Source organism: Vicugna pacos, chromosome 9 (assembly GCF_048564905.1).
Source record: "Vicugna pacos chromosome 9, VicPac4, whole genome shotgun sequence".
Lineage (NCBI taxonomy): Eukaryota > Metazoa > Chordata > Mammalia > Artiodactyla > Camelidae > Vicugna > Vicugna pacos.
In genome coordinates, this window is record NC_132995.1 from 59,914,012 (window position 1) to 59,934,480 (window position 20,469).

General features: G+C 36.2%; 1 protein-coding gene across 2 annotated transcripts in view; it reads right to left on the minus strand.

The window, feature by feature from the left end:
• MAGI3 (membrane associated guanylate kinase, WW and PDZ domain containing 3) overlaps window positions 1-20,469 on the minus strand; it is a 219,539-nt gene that overhangs the window by 76,270 nt on the left and 122,800 nt on the right. For both annotated transcript variants that reach the window (XM_015247467.3, XM_072967968.1), the window contains exon 2: window positions 12,438-12,554. In XM_015247467.3, the coding sequence (XP_015102953.3) occupies window positions 12,438-12,554 (117 nt within the window). The remainder of the gene's footprint in view (window positions 1-12,437; window positions 12,555-20,469) is intronic.

A 20,469-nucleotide genomic window follows, 5' to 3' on the forward strand; every position in this document is an offset into this window, starting at 1 on the left:
AGTGGCATTACATTCTATTATATTTTGTGACATGTGAAAAAGATTCACAATAATGATGATAAAACATTAATGGTAAATGATCTCAGAAAACAATGATTAAGCCAATATTCTAAACAAAGACTGTATGCAATGAATTTCCCCCTTATTTTTACCCAATTTTTAAATAAAAACAACCATTTCTTTATCTGTTTTATATTACAGAGGACGCAAAATCTAGAAATCGTAACTTCCTTTTTTTTTAACATATTTTTTCACTGTCAAATTTTGGTTTCTCATATACTGAGTAAAATACACTGTTAGAGTCCCCAAATCAACAGCTTTTAGTTCCATATTAAGTAAAAGTTAACATTAGAAAATAAATTCAAAACAATTAAATTTATGACTAGTAGCTATGACAGATGGCAAAACATGGCCCCATATTTTGAACCTCCTCCCCACATGAGAGGGGCCTGTTGCCTCACCTCTTGAATCTGGACTGGATTCATGGCTTGCTTTGAATATTTTAATGTGATGGTGTGCAAGTTCAGGAGTCTAGATTTCCACCTTTGCCTTCTTGGAATGGTCCCACCACCATGGATGGATATCCAGGCTAGACCACTGAATGATGAGAGTCCCAGCCAACAAACAGCACCAAGGCCCCAGACATATGAGTGACTCTATTTTAGCCCTTCCAATCCTTGTTGAGCTGCCAACAACTGCAGCCACATGAGTGGTTCCAGTTGAGCTCAGCCAACTCATGAAACCATGAGAAATAATACATGGTGGTTGTTTTAAGCCATTAAGTTTTAGGGTAGTCTGTAATACAGCAAAGGCTAATTGAAATATTACCCAAATAAACTCTACTATAAAACATAATGACTATATAAAACCCAATTTAAGGGTAAACCATACTACAGATAACACTATTTAAAAAAAAGCACTAACCCAAGGGGCAGGAGCAACTCTGTGTTGTAGTCTGGGATGATTATTAATGGTACAGTTTTGAGTGAGCACTTAATCCCTCTGGGCTTCGTTCTCTTTCTGCAAAGTGGCATTGAGCGAGATGGTGTTCTTAACTCTTTCCATTAATAGATACAAAACATTATGTATGATTCCAACATATATGTTTCCAAGACTCACAAAGTAGCTTTAAAGTTAATTCTCTTTACAAATGTATTATAAATTTTTACTTCCCCCCAAAACATACAATCTCGTACACATAAAAAGTTCTCTACCTTCCCCTACCCTACCCATTGCCTTCAGCATTCCAGAGAATTCATCTTTCTATTCTGATACTCTATAAACTTAATGTAAAGCTTTGTATACTCCATCCAGTAAATACTATCTTTGTCCTTTTTACATAAAAATTCCTCTAAGTTCTCCTTACTCAGTCTCCAATTCCTCTCCTCTCATTCTCTCCGTGCCATTCCAATCAGATCATTGCCCCAACCACTCCCACTGAGACAATTTGTTATGTGTATTAGTAGTTTCCACTTGGCCTGACCCAATGGTCAAGTCTCAGTGCTCATATTACTTGGCCAATCAACAACCTTTGACATAATTGATCATTCTCTCCCTTTTGTTTTATTCTGAAATACACAGAAAAGTACATAAAACATACATGTAAAATTTAACAAGTAATAATTAAGCAAACTCATCCAGGTGAAGAAACAGAACATTATGAGGACGCCAAAAGCCCCACTGTGTGCCTCCAACCATAAATCTCTCTCTTCCTCCACCCCCAACGTAACCACCTTCTTGACACTTGTGATGATTTCCTGTCTTTTAAAAAATATTTTTACCAACGAAGTAATGCATTTCTGAGCAACAGAGCTTAGTTTTGCCTGTTTTGTAACTTCATATGAAAGGAATCATACCATATGCATCCTTTTGTGTCCATGTCAATACCTGTTACCAGGTTTTGAAATTTCTGCCAACATGCTAAACACGCAAAGGCATCTCACTGTGTATTTCATGCACAAATGCCTTATGAGATTAAACATTTTTCATATATGTACTAGCCACAGAAATTGCTTCTGCTGTGAAGTGGCTATTCAAGTCCTTTGCCACTTCTCTTTTGGGGTGCTTATCTTTTTAAAAATTGTAGTTCTTTACATTCTGGACACTATAGTACTTCATCAAATCTATGTAACCAGCAGCTTCCAAATGCACCATTATTTTATCCCTAAGATAGATATAAAAACCCTGGCAATTACAATTGAGGGATGTCATGTATTGCAAGGTGCATTCCAATTGTAGAGAGGTTAAAATGTGAAATAACTGTCTTAGTACTAAAGCACCACAGTCCTTTGCCAATCGATACGTGTGTTGCAAATGGGGTGTTTCTGCTGAAATGTGAAATACACTTTCTTGAAATAATGCTTTCTGCAAAATCATGCACCAAAACAAACAGAAGATTGTGGAGAAAATAAGGTAGGGTGGATCTCTGTATCCAGAGCACAAGTAAAATCAGTAACAATCCTAATAAAAATATTAATACAGTTTAAAAGATACGTTATACTCCTCATAAAAATATTAGAGTAAATAAAATACTTTGTCTTTAAAAACAGTAAGAAAAAAAGAAATGAAGAGAAAAGGCAGCTTGGCAGAAAGGGGTACAAGCAGGGTTGAGGCTATTGAATAATGAAGATATGGCAAAATGTGCAAACAACAATTTTAAGATCAAGCATAAGTTCAAGTAGAAAAAAGATGCCAAATTGAGGTGAACAGGCATCATATACAGTAGAAGCAACATATGGCTATGTTTGTACAGTGTATGTTTACTTGCTGCTACTTGATGATACAAAACATTAGCTTGCTGGGAAGAAGAAATAAGAACTAACATTATCTCAGATCACTTGACATCATTCTCCTACCTAATTAGGAATCACATATGAACTTATCCACATTATCAAAACAAATGATGTTGCAAAACACTATCTTCTCCCATTCCGTGATTTCTTTTCACCTTTTTTTTTTCAGTGGTCTTTTGATGACAGAAGTTTTTCATTTTACCGTAGTCAAATTTATCAGTCTTTTCCTTTAGATTGAATGCTTTTTGTGTCTTGTTGAAGAAATCCCTTCCAAGGCCATGGACATACTCCATATCCTTTTAAAAAAAATTACAGTTTTGCCTTTCACACCTAGTACTTTAATGTTCTAAAACATTTTTTTTGGACCTAGTGGGAGGTAGTAATTCAATTTCCTTTTTTTCCCAAATGCCTCTTCAACAAGATTTACTGGAAGTCAATTATTTCCCCCTCTGATCAGTGACGGCACCTCTGTCACAGCAATCTTACATAGAAACACCCATTTAAGACTGGGGTCTATCACTGGGCTTTCTATTACCTCCCGTTCATCTACTGTACATTCCTGCAGCTGCATCACAGTGTGTAATTATTACACTGCTGTGATAAATCCTGAGATAGAATAGAGCAAGTCCACTTATCTTGTTTTTTCTATTCATAGCCTTTCTATATAAATTCTGGAATCAGATAGGCTAAAGATGCTGGAATTTTTATGGAATTAGATTCAATCTATTAATCAATTTGAGGTGAACTGGTATCTTCGCCATATTGAGTCTTTTAATCCATGAACAAGAAATCTCTGTCAATATACTTAGATTTTCCTTAATGTCCCTTAATTTTACTTTATAGAGGTCTTTAGATTAATTTTTAGATATTTCAAATATTTTTATACTATCTTGATGCTATAAATGATATCTTTCTGTAAATTTTCATCTTCTAATTATTGATGGTATAAAAGAATATAATTGTGGGAGTTTATTTGGTCATTTTATCTAGATATAATTTACCTATAATAAAATTCACTAATATTAACAGTACAATCCTATGAATTTTGGGAACCATTACCCCTAAAAGTTTCCTTGTATCCTTTTGCAGTCTCCTACCCTGTGGGAACCTATGATCTATTGTCATTATAGTTTTGCCTTTATTAGAATCTCATAGAAATTAAATCACACTTTAATTTGATTCTAGTAGTGGTTTGTGTCTGGCTTCTTTCATTTTGCATGACACTTTTGAGATTCATCCATTTTGTTGGGATATTCCACTGTATAGATATACCAAAATTTGATTATGCACTCACCACTGGTGGACATTTGGATTATTTCCAGATTTCAGGTACCATAAAAATAAAAAAAGCTGCTATAAATTTACATGTCTTTAGGTGGATGTGTATTTAAATTTATGTTGGGTTAATACCTGAGAGTAGAATAACTAGGTCATATGATAAGTGTATGTGTAACTTTATTAAAAACACGTCCCTTCAAAGCAGACGCACCATCCTGCATTCCTACCAACAATATATGAGAGCTACAGCTAATTTACATTGGTTTTTCTATTTAAAAATTCCTTTCTGGAGCCTCATGACAGAGTTACTTTTTCTAAATTTCAAGGAAAAAATCAGTTGATGGAGAATATGAGAAAAGAAAAGTATTATAATTCTGCTGCGAGAATTAAAGCTTGATTGTTTGACATAGAGATGATACTGGTTTAAAGGAAACTACTGGCATCAATTGAAAACAAGGGTAGGGAACACTGAAAAGTAGAATCAAATGTTAAAGCTTGACATTTCCAGGGACCAGGACAGAAGCACGGGGGAGAGCAGCCAGTCCTACCTGCAGCTGTTCCCACGCTGCAAGTGTGCGGTCAGGGCCCTGTCTGCTGATGGTGGGTCATTCTTGCAAAAACAATATTAATAAGAACATATATATTTATAACTTATATAAAGCCTATGAGTGATGTGCCAAAAAAGTGACAAGTTTTAGAGGCTAGGTAAGACCTAAATTGGCAGTTTCAACATGTGATTCTGTGTAATGCTGTTAACATTGGTGGGGAGACCTGAATGTTACCTGAATATTATCCAACAATGTCCTTTGACATTTTCCACCATTTGATATTTGCTATGCATTTCAGTGCTTTGTAAATACTTTAAGAGAGTAAATGCAGAAAGAAGTGAATGTCATAGCACACTTTACCCTTAAATCAGAAACTGGTCTAAAATCCGAAGTAAAAGCAACATAGATTTCAATGGCAAAAACAAAACCAGGCCAAGAAAACAAAATATGGGAAACAAGTTTATATGTGTGACCAGTGGCTAATGCCCAATTTGAAGATGCTTTTGGACAAACTCAACAATTTGATGAATGTCGATGCAAAATGAAATACATTTTTTTCTATGTCTGGAATATTTCTTAACAAACAAAGATCATGGCCATCAGATAATGTGAAGATACTTTGTATGCTTTAAATTTTCATTACAGGAGTGAAAAATTCAAATATTAAATATGTGTGATATTATCTTTCAAATTTGTGTATGATTTTTATTTGGCATTTTATGTTACTGTTCCCTTCTTTTAAGGTTCTATTAGCAAATGACTATATCAGGCTGAAATTATTTGAAAGTTGTATTAAATACTGTCATGTTAGTTTCTAATAATAATAACCCATTAATTTTATATTGCCAGTTTCTCTAGGCGGTTGGTGCACTCAAGATAATCCAACCCACACCTCTGTTTATAGCCATTATTACTGCTGTAACGGTCAAGAGCAGCAATCATTTTGGTTCTTAAGGTATTTGATTCAACTGGTACTTGATCACAATCTAGCCACAGGTTATACTATGATTAAATTGTGATGCCACTTGTCATGAACTATGAGCATCCTACTTCTCACTGGAAGGAATCTGGCTCTGTGCTCAAGAACACAACCAAAACTAATCCTTAAACTCCTTCCTGGAAGGTCTGTCTCCTGGGACTACTTCCAGTATCAATTCTGCATCAGCCAGGGTCCAAACAGGAGCCAGAAACTAGACAGTAACTTGAATAAGGAGAGCTTACTGTAAAGAATTATAAACTATTTGTAAAGAATTAACTAACAGAGAATAAAAGAGAATTCGGAAGATATCACCCAAGAGATGAACAAGAACAAACTTAGAAGAAAGGGACACACTCAAAATCTGCGATTCAGACTTTGCTGGAGGTGTGTAGCAGCCCACTGGATGGTAGAAAAGTGTGCTGGATTGCCTGGGGACATAGTTCGCCCACAGTCAGTGAGTTGACTGTCAGGCAGGGAACTGCCTGCTGGAGTACCAGTGACATTCACCAGCAAGCTGCCTTGGGTGGTGGGGATGCATATAGGGGGACTTACTGGAAAGCCAGTTGGTTTTGCTAGAAACCCACAGGAAAACCACTTGTAAGAGATATTGCTGAGATCTGGGGAGCCTGCTGGGATTCCCACAGAACTCTCAGGAAACTGCAAAGAATTCAGTTGGTGCATCGGTAGGCATCTATTAGGGTGTTCCTGAACTCACTGCTGGGACTCTCCCCACCCTCTCCCCACAACGGTGCACTACTGAACTTACCCCTGGGTAGCTGACTGCTAGAGTGCTGCTGAAACTTTCTGAGTATCTTTTTGTAGGCAGGAGCAAAAAGAAAAACACACTAGAATCAGGAAAAGAAGCTTATTCTTTCTCCAGTATCCTTTCTGCACCCTCTACTGACAAAGCTGAACACTGTGCCAGATGGAAAGGAAAAATGTGACAGTATCATAAGCAGGAAAAAAGAGTAGATGTGTAGCCAAGAGGCAGCAATAATTGGCAGACTAGTTTTCTGAGAGATTCTATCATGAACTAAAGTTGAATTTTTGTTAAATGTTTTTAGCACCCATTGAGAAGATCACATGGCTTTTCTAGTCTGTTAGTATATTAATCCTCAAATGTTACACCAACCTTGCATTCCTGGGACAAATAGCACTTGGTTGTAATATGTTATCCTAGTATATATTGCTATATATTGATTTGCTAACATATTTACAGAATTTTTGAGTCTATGTTCATGAAAAAAAATTTGGTCTAATATTATTTTCTTTCAATATTTTTGTCTGGCTTTAGAATCAGGGTAATGCTCAGATCACAAAGTGAGCTGGGAAGTGTTCTATTTTTCAGAAGAATTTGTGTAGAAGTGGTATAATTTCTTCTTTAAATATTTGGAACAATTCACCAGTACCATCTGGGCCTGAAGTTTTCTTTATGGGAAAGTTACAAACTACAAATTTAATTTCTTTAATAGTTAGAGAGCTGTTCAGTTTATCTATTTCTTCTTGAGTGAGCATTGATAGTTTCTGTCTTCCAATCCATTTCATCTGAGTTGCTGAGTTTATTGGCATAAAGTTGTTTAGGATATTCCTTATTATCCACTTAACATCTTTAGGACTTTTAGTGATGCCGTCTCTCTCATTCCTGATCCTGTTGTTTATCACTTTTATTGATCTGAAAGAAGCAACTTGGGATTTCACCGATTTTTCTCTGTCATTTCTATTATCTAGTTTATTGATTTCTGCTCTTTGTTATTTCCTTCCTACCACTTTATTTGGGTTTACTTTGCTCTTCTTATGGTAGAAATTTAGATCACTGATTGAGATCTTCATTATTTTCTAATATAAGTGTTTAACACTGTAAATTTCCCTCTAAATACTGCTCTAGCAAAATTCCACAAATTGATATGTTATATTGACATGTGTGATCCTTTGTAATTTTCCTTATGGCTCATTCTTTAACTCACAGGTTAGTTAGAAGAGCGCTATTCACTTTCCAAATGTTTGAAGATCTTCCAGATATCTTTCTGTAAATGATTTCTAGTTTAATTCCATTATGATCAGAACATATTTCATATGATTTAAATCCTTTTAAATTTACTGAGTCTTGTTTTATGGTCCAAAACATGGTCTATATTTGATGTATCATGTTCACTAGAAAAGAATGTATATCCTTATGTTGCTGAGTGGCATGCCCTAACAAGTAACAATTAGGTTAAGTTGGTTTAAAGTGTTATTCGTGTTATAACCTTATTGATTTTCTGCTTACTTTTTCCTAAGGGGGTATTAAAATCTTGAACTATAATTATGAAGTTGTTTATTTTCTTTTTGGTTCTATCATTTTGGTATCATTTCCATTCCACCTGAAGAATTTCCTTTAACAGTTCTTACAGTGCAAGTCTGCTGGAGAAAAATTCTCTCACCCTTTTTTGTTTCAAAAAGTCTATTTCTTTTTTTTTAAGGGTGTTTTTATTGTATACAGAAATCTAGGTTGCCATTTTTTTTTCCCTTCCAGCATATTAAAGATGACATTTGACTGACTTCTGGCTTGTACTGTTTCTGCTGATAAGTCTGCAGTCATTCTATGTTCCCTTGTATGTATGTATCGTTTTTTCCGTCTGCCTTTCACATTTTCTCTTTATCACTGGTTTTCAGCAATTAGATTATGATGTATGTTGATCTGTTTTTTTTTCAAAATGTCTTTTCTGCCTTGAGATTTGTTGAGATTCTTAGATCTATGAGATCTATGAGTTTATAGTTTCCATCGAATTTGGAAACATTTCAGCCACTATTTCTTCAAATATTTTTTCAGCTTCTCCCACTTTGGCTTACTAGTGTGCCACAGGTCAATATGAACAGACTGCAGTCCTGTTCTGCCTATAATCCAGTTATATACATATCCTGCCCAATTCTAGCTGTTTATGTGGAGAGTAAATCCAGCACCAGTCAGTCCTTCATGGCAGAAGAAGTGTCTCTGCCTCCTTCACTTTTTGATTGCTTTAAAAAATTTTCTTTAGTCTTTTTCCTCTGCATGGTTCAGTTTGATTTATTTATATCTCTATGCATTCAAATTCACTGATCTTTTCTTTTGCAGTTTCTAATCTGCTGTTAAGCCCATCCAGTGAATTTTTAAAATTCCCTTTAGTTCTTTTTGAAAATGCATATTTCATTTTCTCTTCTGTTCATACTGTTCTTTAAATCCTTGAGTATATTTATGATAATTCTAAAATTCTTGGTATGGTCATTATGTGTGTCATTTCTGTTTTTTTTTTTCTTTCTTTAACCGGTTCACTTTTCTTTTGATTATAAGTCACATTTTCTTGCTATTTTGTATGCCTAGTAATTTTTTATTAGACACCAAACACTATGAATATTACATTATTCAGTATCTAGATTTTGCTGTCTTCCTTTAAACAGTGTTGACTTTTTCCCCTTACCTCCCTTCCTCCTTCCCTGTATTTTTCTAACAGACAAGTTACACGCGTATTCACTTGATCTTTTGAAGGATTTTTAAATTAAACTTCTTTAAAGTGGGCCTCAAGAAGCTCAATCCTTTTAACCTAACTAGTAAGCCATGACCCTTACGGGGTCTCCCACTTAGGCTGCTTAGAACTTAATTTCTCTTAGCCCTGCGTAAGCTCTGGGAATTATTAACCTTACAGCTCCCAGAGACTCCCTTGCCCTGCTGTGTGGAGTCCTATCCTACACACTGTCAGCTTGGTATTCAGCAAGAGACCCAAGAAAGAAGGCACCTCTGCAGTTTGCTTGAGCTACTTTTCTTCACAGGTCTTCCCTCCCTGACACCCTGTCTTGCAAATTTCACACATTTCCAACATCTTGAACTCAGACTTCGGTCTCCTCAACTCAGAGTCCACTGAACCCTGCCTGGGCTCTCCCTCCCGCTCTGTGCTAGAAAGTGCCTCCAGGCAGAAAGCTGAGGGAATTATGACCCCTTTGTGTGCAGCCTCCTTTCCTCTTCTCTTAGGGATCATGGTCGTGTTTCATCTACAGTGCAATGTCTGACAATAGTAGAAGTCTCTCTCTTATTAATTTTGTTGCTTAATCGTCTCAAATTTTGTCAGAGAGCACTCCTTCTTGGTGGCTTCTTTTTTTTAATGTTCTTTTGATACTTCCCTACAATTTTTAAAGCATACTTTCTGGTACAATTAGATGTTCTAAGCTCACCTTGTACTTTTCTGGCCTCAGACCTGGAATCAGAATTTTCTCCCAGAAGATCTGGTGGTCCTTTAGTAAAGAATTGCATTTAAAGACCAGATGTGACCATTCAGCTTGCTAACTGCTACTGACACTTCGAGGTTCTTGGAGGGGTTTTGGACACTTCAATTTATAGGTTAGGCTTCTGTTAGGAACGGAAATGGCTGCAGCTGTTTGGACTCTGTGAATTAAAACAAATAAATTATAGCTCCTTTCTAGGACAAAACCTCACAGTGGGGAGAAACTGCAAAACTAGGACAGTAGAAGTAAGTTAAAAAGAAGATCCAAGTGGCAGAGGGCAGCAGAAAGTACAAGGACCTATTTTTATTAACTTGCTTTAACCAAGAAAGAGGGAGCTCTAGAGCTATGACACGAAAAACTCTGCCCTGAGACACCCTATGTGGGCAAAATGCAAAGTTACTTATAAGGGAATAAAAATCAGACTGCTTTTCCATTTTTTAAGAGCGATGCTTTATGTGAGAAGACAATTAGATAAACTGACTAATTAAGATAGTCAGGGAAAGAAATGATGAGCCAAAGATTTCATATCTATCCAAACAAACTTTAAAGTAAAAGGCCACAGGCAAACTGCTAAGATGATCCTGTGACCCCTTCGTGGAAATCTGGTCAAGAACAAGCTTTAGAGAATCACAATTATCGAAAAAACAACAGCAGGAGGGCTGATGGTTGGATTAAATAGCTGTTTACCCATAGAACAGAGAATAAATGAGGTTTATAAAGGGGAGAGTGCAGTATGTAATGGCTGTTTGCATTCCAATCTAGATAAAGCTCAAGAATCAAAAAACAGTGAGAATGAGAAAAGCATATGCAAAGCAGAATAAGCTTGCTGATTACCTTATGTTTGTGGGGAATAAAAAGATATTACTTCAAGCCAGAAGATGGGAGAAGGAAAGGAAAGGGGGAAGAAGAAATGACTAGACAATTTTAATATTGCTCATACATAAAGGAACAAAAAGAAAAAAAAGATGGAGGAGGAACAAAGACCATTTATAAAAGTATAAAGGTAGCCATCAGAATAAAGATACAAATCTTCCTAAAAAGAGAAATCAAGTAAAATAGACTATATAGTGCAAGGCTTTTTATATAGAAGACTTGTATATGGGTAAAATAGAAAAACATGACAAAACTGAGACTAAACATACAGATCACATCAATAAATATAAAGTTTTACATTGGCTACAAAGTTCGACACTTTTTAAAGCAAAGAAATTCGGAAAGATAAGAGAATAAAAAGATGGATAAAGATTTGTCAGGCAAATGCAAAGAAAAGAAGGTAGGAGTTGCAATTCTAAAATCTGACAAGGTAGATTTATGGGAGAAAATCATAAGGAGTCAGATTTTTAAAACAAAATATTTTATAACATGTTAAGGAATCCAGATTTGCAGTCAATAGGAGTCTTGAAGGCTTAACCATAGATGGACAAGAATCAGACGTGCACGTTAAAGATGGACTAGACTGATGTGACATGAGAGGCAAGGGGTACAACTAGAATCGGGCAAGGTGACAATTACTGCTTAAATATCTACACTAGACCAAGTGGTTTACACTCATGTTCTCACTTTAATTCTAATAATTGTATGAAGTGAGCCTTATTATTCATATTTCATATACAGAGATTCTGAATCTTCCTAAGCTTCAGAATCTACATATACGAACCTGCCCAAGTGAACCAACTAGTAAAATGCTAGAATCAACATTTTAAAGTCAGTTGTACTTAACTCTTTGCCACCATACAATGCTATTTGTTTTTTTGTTTTTTAAGGTCCGTAAGAAAGAGTGAGGGTCTACCACAGTGCAGAGGGATAGGTATTTAAGAAACATAATTAGGAAGTTTGGTGATGGACTAGACATTGTGAGAGACTAACTAATAATAACAAAACAAAAGAAATCAAGAATTCCTGAGGCATATAATATAAAAGCTAGTATCCACAAGGAGTTACAAAGACACCAAAAAGTAACCAGAATGTCCTTTTATGCCCTTTTATTGTTTACTGCTTTTATTCTTCCCCAGACCTACACTAATTAAACCAAGTACACATCATTTGTTATGCGTCTTTTAAAAAAAGCCCCAAACACGATTACAACAATAACCAGGTCCTGAAGAAAACTATTAAGACTGGAATAAATACACCAACATTCAGATAAAAATTCAAAATGGATTACCACAAAGGTGGCACTGCATGCTTCCTTCTTTTTCCCTTTGGGGAAAGGGCAGATTTTTAAATTAGTAACAGCCTCATACTACCAAAATGTTTATTTTCAGCGTACAAGGCATTGAGAGCAAAAAAGTCTTCTTACTGCACAGGCTTCAGAAACTGATTTACAGGGATAAAAGCTAGTTAGCAACACGTACATTTAAATTCTTAAAGTCTTACGACTTGTTACAAAGTCACAATATAGAGTCTTCTCGTTTTTCTATTTTTAAAAACAAAACCCTTGAAAATCCTCTGAAAAATTTTCTCTTCATCTAATTTTTGTTTCATTCTATGGCTCCAACTTAGTCTTCACAATTTCATACAAGATATTCTACTGAATTATTTCTAGATGTTTGATTAGTTAAATAAAGATATTCTGGACTCATTTCTTTTATCCCATCTCATACTTACACGGAATGGTTCTCAAATAGAGATTATCTCTGATCACTTGCTGCAGTTTGTGGTCAATTGATCCTTTCTGAAACTGAAGACTTAGGTAATGACGCAAATCTTTATTAATGACTTTGCCTACAAAAAAAACACAGAAGACAAAACACATAACTGTTAGATATCCAGTTAAATATCGATGCTAGTGAATGAATAGCTTTAAAACATTTAGCTATAAATGGGAAAAAGAAATAAAAATAGTTCACCAAAAGCAAGATAACTAATACCAAATTATTATAGGTACTATAATTAAAACATAAACCTGCAATACACAATGTGGACATAATTTTACATGGTAGGAGTGGGAGGAGGTGTAAGGTCAGAAAATATAACAAATATTCAAGTTAATTTCATTCAGTTCCATGATTTTAAATGCGATCTATATGCTGATAAGTTCCAAATTCTTATCATATCTCTATCCCTGACCTATCTCCACCAGGCTCCAAACTCATCTAACTCCTTCATATATATTTCAGATATATTTGTAAGTCAAATAAGCACCTCAAATTTCAGATAAACAAAAGAGAACTCTTAACTCTATCCTCCTCCAATATTTCCTACTCTTCTAGTTTTCCCTGTTTTAAAAAATCACCACCACCCATCTAAAAGAACAAACGCAAAAGCTAGAGGTCATCTCCAATTTCTCCTTTTGACTTTTATCCCCTGAAGCAATTTATTAGCAACTTTTGTCAGTTCTCCCTCCAAAACATATCCCACACTGCCCACTTCTCTCCACTTCCATTGCCACCACCCTAAGCTAAGCCACCATTTCTTATGTGGAATTCAGCAACAGCCTTCGAATTGGTCTCACTGCATCCACTCTTGGCTCCTTCCTGCTCCCACCATTCACACAGAAGCCAAAATGAGATTTTAAACATAAATCAGATAATCACTACTCTGTTTAGAGCCACCCAATGACTTCCTGCTGCTCTTGGAGTGTAATACAAACTTCTAAACAGGGCCTAGGAGGCCCTACCTGTTCCAGCTCCGGCCATCTCTGACCAGGCTCCTTCACCCTTCCCCTGTCAGTGTCCCACCCACACTGGCCATCTTTCTCATCTCTAACAGGCCAAATGGGCCCTACTCAGAACCTTCCGTGTATCACTAGAGTGAATGGGCATTTTCTATCCACTTGCTTGACTCCTAGATACAATGTGAATAAAGAAGAGTGAAAGATTTTCTTATTTATGGGGAAATAAGAGGAGTATTAGGGATCTCAAAGAAATACTAAGCAGAAAAAAACAGGGGATCACAGAAGTCTGATAGCAGTGGATTTATAGTAAGGGTTGAACTTTAAATGAACATCAAAGCAATCCAACACTGTTCCTTAGACAAGACTTCAGATAATTAGAAAAGAACAATGCTAAAACAGACTAGATTATCTTGTTGAATTAGAAATGACTAGTCGATTAAAATATACTCTTGTTTATTTGGAATAGTACAGTTACGACCAGATTAGATAAGCCAAAAGGTTACTGCAGATCAGTTCATCCTTTTAACTATTATTCCGTAACATAGCATTTCTAATCCCCTCTTTTGGTCTCTTCTCACATATATATAAATAAACATTGCCTATAGAGAGAGTGTTTAAAAAAGCAGGAAATCACAGTGCTTCTAAAGTTTAGAGATAACATTCAGCTCCTTAAACTAATAAACATAAACCAAAAAGTCCCTGTTTCGCCTTGTCAAAAATAGATGCGGAGGAAGGGGGGAAACTCGTGATCAAAGAAGAAAACTTGAAAGACATTTACAGGTAGAACACAGAACAATCTGTGGTCTCAGAGGCTGCTTCTGCCAGGCTTTTAGGGGTCCCACCAACCCAAGGCCAATTTAGATGGAATCATATTATTTTATTCTTTATTTACACCACAATACTTGTTCATTGCTAGGTAGAAGAAAAACCTAATTCATAATCAATACTGTCCAGTTTCATTGCTTATTGAACAAAAACATACCCAATAATAAGTTCAACTAAGTATTTTAAAAGTTAGGTAAGGAGTGTTTCAAATGCATTGTAATTGTAATCATTATACAATAACTTTGGTGGATTGTTACATAGATGCTTAAAAGTGTTGTGATGTTTGCAGGGTTTTTGGCTAGACAGAGAATGCATTATTTTTTTCTTTTTAAAAGAACATTATCTAGGCTCCAATGTCTAAAAGCCTACTATCGAACAGATTTTAAGGAATAGATTTAATATGGATAAAGGATAATGCCTGTTTTATTAAAGAAGACACTCTGAATCAACACTTAATTCAAGCTTTTCTGTTTTGTTTTTAATTTGAAGCTTTACTATAAAATGTGGTATAACTCAGAGAGATAACTATAAGATGCTAAAAACCCAGACTAGGTTTTAATCTATAAAAACAACAGCCATTAAATTAGATATAAGGAAAGACAAAGCCATAATACAAATCAGAGATTACAAATTATAGCATAAGGGGCTCTCTTAAGGGAAAAGGAAGTTAAACAACTCAATTCCTGTTTCAAGGGCCCACAGAGCTTACAACTGAGAGAACTGTTAAAGCAGAAAGAATTAGATTTGAAGAACAACATTGAGAATTATCAGGGCAGGAATAACTTCTTCACCCTCAACTTCTACTGGGATTCCAGATGCAACGCAGAGATAAACAGTTACAAAGAAGAGGTGAAGTACAATTTCTTAAATGGGATATTTTATTTAAAACGTGCAACTATTCAAAGAAGTCCTCACACTTTTCTGAGGTTGGTGACAAAATATTACAAGTATCAATGAAATGCCAATTATAAAAGATAAACAAATTATATGGGTTGGCATTCTTTAAGATGAATAATAATAAATAATAAAATACATTGGATATGGTAGTCATCATGGACTTCCTTGCTTTAAGAAACCAAAATATCTTTTTTAAGGGGACAGAATATTATGGTTCCCTCTTTGATGTGATTCCAGGGAATTTCTTAAAAAAAAAAAAATGTAAATATCCTGAAAAGGCAGATGGCTGTGGAATTACCAGAAGGCCAACAGAAACATTAGCTCACAAAGACACTGCTGGGATTATCTATTTAATCGAATTGTATATGAACTTCTGCCTCTTGTTTAGGGAGAGTTTCACAGAAACTTGACATTTTAAGAGTATGAAAAACATCTACCTGGGGTTAATGCAGTTGCTTTTCAACAAATAAGAAGAAAAGATTCTTCAGATTTGCATTCGTACGTAGCCAACCTTTGCTTTTAAGTGTTAAGATTATTTTTTGACTTCTAAATGATGTGTAAGTCAAGTTGATTTATGAAACTTAAAAACAGGTCTATAAATCTTACAAACATAGCTCAGGTGGGGAAGTCTCCATCATATAAATAAACTCAGGCACTCAAGTTTCATTGTACAAATCCTTAGTCAAAAGAACTCCTCACTCAGATCCATACTTTCTGAACGTGTGCCACTATTCAGCACCATTTCCCTCTGAGGAATCAGTAGACAGTCACTGGTTATTATTTAGACAAACACTGGGGCATGCTGGCTTAGGGGTGGCCACCCAGGCAGCCATTAACCAATCCAATTGCCAACACTGCACTGTCTTTTCCATCAGGAAAATCTAGATTTTGTCAACCACTTTTTAAAGTCAAGATATGACATGTCTTTACTATTGTCTAACCCAGAATTATACAATTGAAAAAAAGAAAAAAAATGAGGTCAGTTTGGCATGTCTTGTTCTTATACATTCACACTGATTCATGGGTCACCCCATTCTTTTCTATACACTTTCAATGTTTTATTTTTTTTTTTTTATAATCTCTTTGAATGTTGTTACAATTCAAAGTTAAGGAAGTAGACTCGAGTTTTCACAATCTATGCTTTTGGGGAAACTGGGACGTTTGGCTTGCCTCAGACCCCTGGTACATCCCACACTCTCCATGATTTCACAAAGAGTATTGACAAGAACCCTGAGATCATATCTGAGAGTCCCTTTGACTCCTGGCAGGCAATTCAGCTGAGGCTTGAAAACTTAATTTTACTTAAAGTGAATACTCTCTTCATCTTTTAAAAACTTAATTCCCTCATTTTGAAGTTGTTTTATCTTTCACGACTGGAAAGATAATTCTTCCAGTTCAAGATGATGGAAGCAAAGTAAGAATGGTATAGAACTGATTTCTGTCTATAAACAGCTAACAAAACACTGTCTTCTGACAGTAAGCCTCTCTCTTCCTTCTCATTACTCTTGCTCCAAACACAGCCTTATAAGTTCTTTCAGCTCTCTGAAGTATCTCAACTCCTTCTGAGGTTTGACCTATAGTAAAAGAAATTCTTAAATGTTTATTTCTTACAGTCTACTTAGCACTGCACAAATTTGATTATGTGCTCCATCCAACTATCAAATCATACACATCTCTTAAAAATTCTGAGCTGCTCAGAACATTCTGTGTACCCATAAGAATTCTTCACATAACTTTTCTTTTGAAAATCTCTAGTCCTGGAATCACATCAACAGATGCTAATAACTGTTAAAAACCTGTTTCCCTCGAAGGCACAGTATGGGCATCACCATGTCCCACTTCTCTTCCATAATTACTGTGGTGCCCGTGAGATAGCTTGGTGACTTTCCCCAATAAACTGTTCAATGTAACTAGCTCAGCACAGATAATCTTACTAACTAGTCGTTGCCCATTAGACCTGGACTCTTCCTGTGCCTCCTGAGCTCCACAGCAGTGAGAGAACGCGCCATGGAAGGAGTGGAAAAGATGCCCATAAGCTTAACTCCAAACTGGCTCCTTGGTTCAAGGCAGGAGGTCCCTAGAACAAAATAAACCAAACTCCACTTGTTTGTGAAACTGTAAGTGGGATTTAAGCAAGACTTTTCCAGATAATCAGTATCTACATATTTCATAGTAAAATATATCCTATGGCACAAACAGTCTTAAAAAATATCTTACATAGTTGTTAAACATGAAAGTTTGTCAGCTCTCGCAGGGTCAGCACGATGGTTTGTTTTTACAGATTTAGTCCCAGGGTCTAGCACATAGAGGGAGGAAATCAGCTAAATTTGGTATTTTCAACTGTTCATGTGACCCTCCACATTCTCTAATACGTAAAATTTTAGGATACTGACTTAACTGATACAGTATTCTTTCACAGTCTATCTACAGCTTTATTTTAAACTGTGTGTCTTAAACAATGAAATTAACTTTATTTGGATTCCATCATAAAGCTAAAATAAATCCTTCATTGACAAGCAAGCTCTGTATCTTTAAAAGTAAGTTTTAATTATAGTTTATATGTCAATTCCTCAAATTCTGTTCTTTATCCATTAATATAAAATAAGGCTAAATTAGCTAATCAAGTCTATTGTCTTCTAGCTCCAATGGGGATAACAAGTCTAGAACAGGGGAAAAAAAAAACCCCAAACCCTTCTTCCACTTCTTCTGGAGGGGGAAGATGTAAGAATGAAAAGAAAACAGGAAATAGAGAACACTGATGACCAAGACTGTTATTTTATAGTAATTATTATATTATATATATATTATAGGCTATATCTTTTCACTCACTTTTCATGAGAACCTTTAAGGTAGGTATTATTATTATTTCCAGTTTGTAGACAAGGAGTTGAGGTATAGAGAGGTTAAGTAACTTGGCCAAGGTACATCAGTAAAAGTAGCAGACCTGGGATCTGAACCCAGTCAGCCTGGCTCCAGAACCTGTACTTTAAGCACTGTGCTAGAACACCTGCCCCCCTCTCTCCTTCTTTCTTTCCTCTCTTCCTTCCATCCATCCATCCATCCACTCACCCATCTACTTATATCTTTTGATGAATTTCTTCTCTTGCACAAGTTTATAAGAATACAAGCTTAGAAGATCATCTTTCATAAGACCCTATCCTTCCACGAAATAGTCACATCTATTGGGTTAAAAAAAGATTTACTGAGTCCTGAGTAGTAGGTACCTGCGGGTAAAGCAGTGAATGAGGAGAGTGCACCCAAATAGAACTCAGCTTTCCACACGGAAGATGAATACTGAAGAAGAAATGTCAACTACGAGAGCATCATGGAGGAGAAGTGTAGAGCACTGGGCGACTCTGTAATCTAGGTCCCAAGTTTAGGGCGTCTGGGAAGACGTCACTGAGTAAGTCACCCTGGAGCTGAAAGGACAAAGAGGACTCAACCAGACTAAAGAGGGGGTGGGAGGTTGGTGGAGGGAGTGGTACATGCTAAGGCACTTACTGGAGGTGGAAAGAACACAGTGCTTACAGGAACTAAGAGAAATCCAGTATAGCTGGTTCTTAGAAAGTGAGGAAGAGTTCACACACAAGCTGAGACAAGCGTTCCAGGGGCCAGCGGGCTGAGCAGAACCTCGTAACAACCATTTAAAAGAACTTCAACTAACTCAGGTATGACACCAAGGCCCTTCATAATTGCCATAAGCTGACAACTATGGATATATTCTTACTGGCCACATTTATATTCCATATTTGTGTTCAAATGCCACCTCATTATTTCTCTTCTGTCTTTTATCTATAAGAGTATATTCGAGGTTAGAGAAGACCCTTAGCCACACGGCTCTTTAAGTATGCCACTCTTATTACAGGTAAGTAGAACTTAATGAATTTTAAAAATAATTTATATAACTAAATTCTTATTCTGGTCCAAATTTGAAAAGACTAAATCTTCTGGAATCTCTTGAGCCACTTCAGTTTTTAAAACTGGATGGTTTTCAGCACTCTTCTGAGTTACAGCATGAAGAAACACAGACTGAAGCAATCAAGCACAGAATTCTGCTGCCACCCCACCAGCCAGGACAAGGTCTCCTGCTAACAGAGTCACATTCTATTTTTTTCCCTCAACCTTTTGAGATGTTATTGATATATAACGCATGTAAGTTTAAGATGGGCATGTGATGATTTGATACACGTATATATCGTTAACCGATGACCACAATAAGGTTAGTTTGCAACTCCACCACCTCATATCATTACTGTTTTATGCACGGATGGTGATAACATTGAAGAGCTACTCTCTTAACAACTTTCATGTATTTGATCTGGTATTAGAGTTACCACGCTATACATTAGAACCCCAGAACTTAGTCATCCTAGAGCCATAAGTTTACAGCTTTTGACCAACATCTCCCCATCTGCCCCACACCTAGGTCCTGAAAACCACCACTCTACTCTCTGGTTCCATGAGAATATGAGCTTCTGTTTCTGTCTCTATTACATTCCACATATAAGTGAGCAGATACAGTGTTTGTCTTTCTTAGGCAGAGGCCACATTCTTTTATCTGTATTACAAATGATGGCAGTAGTATATATTAAAATGGGAGTGTCCACTCTCCCCTGGGTCTTGGAAGCAGCCATCACAAACACGTTGGTCAGATTTCATCTACTGTGCTGGGTCCTACATCACTGGCAGTTTAAGGTCATGTCTGCTGCTGCACAACTGGTTCTTGCTCAGTACAACCAAGAAAAGTTTTCTCTTCGCCCCTCCCTTTCTTTCCTTCCCTTCTTCCTTCTCTCCCTTCCTTATTATTTTTCATGCATTTGCCATCAGAAGAATTGGGAGCATAGCTAGAAAGAACTCTTTGAGGTAATCTATACATTTGAATATCCCTGAACCACACCAAACTAAATATATCCATTCCCAAAAGCCTAACACTGTTTACCACATGTAGAATTCAGTCTTAATGCAGCATAGAAATTGCTTCATCATATTCAAATTATGTGTAAATAAAACCTATTATCATGCTTTACACTTTTTTGGGGGAAAGTTTTTATGGTGTTTATTTGCTTAAATAAAGCAAGTGTTTCCCTGTAAGATGTATCTGCAAACAACAATCATTTCTCTAAAAAATTCTGAAGCTTGGTCTGGGATCTGAGTTATAAAGAAAAAAGAGTTGGTACCCCAGAGGAAAAGGCTGTTGTGCCTATGTTCGTTCTTCCTACTGAGGCAATTACACCAGTCCTGTGAACACCCTGTCCCACCCATCTAACCTCCACACCCAACTCTTTCCCTTACTGGTTTCAG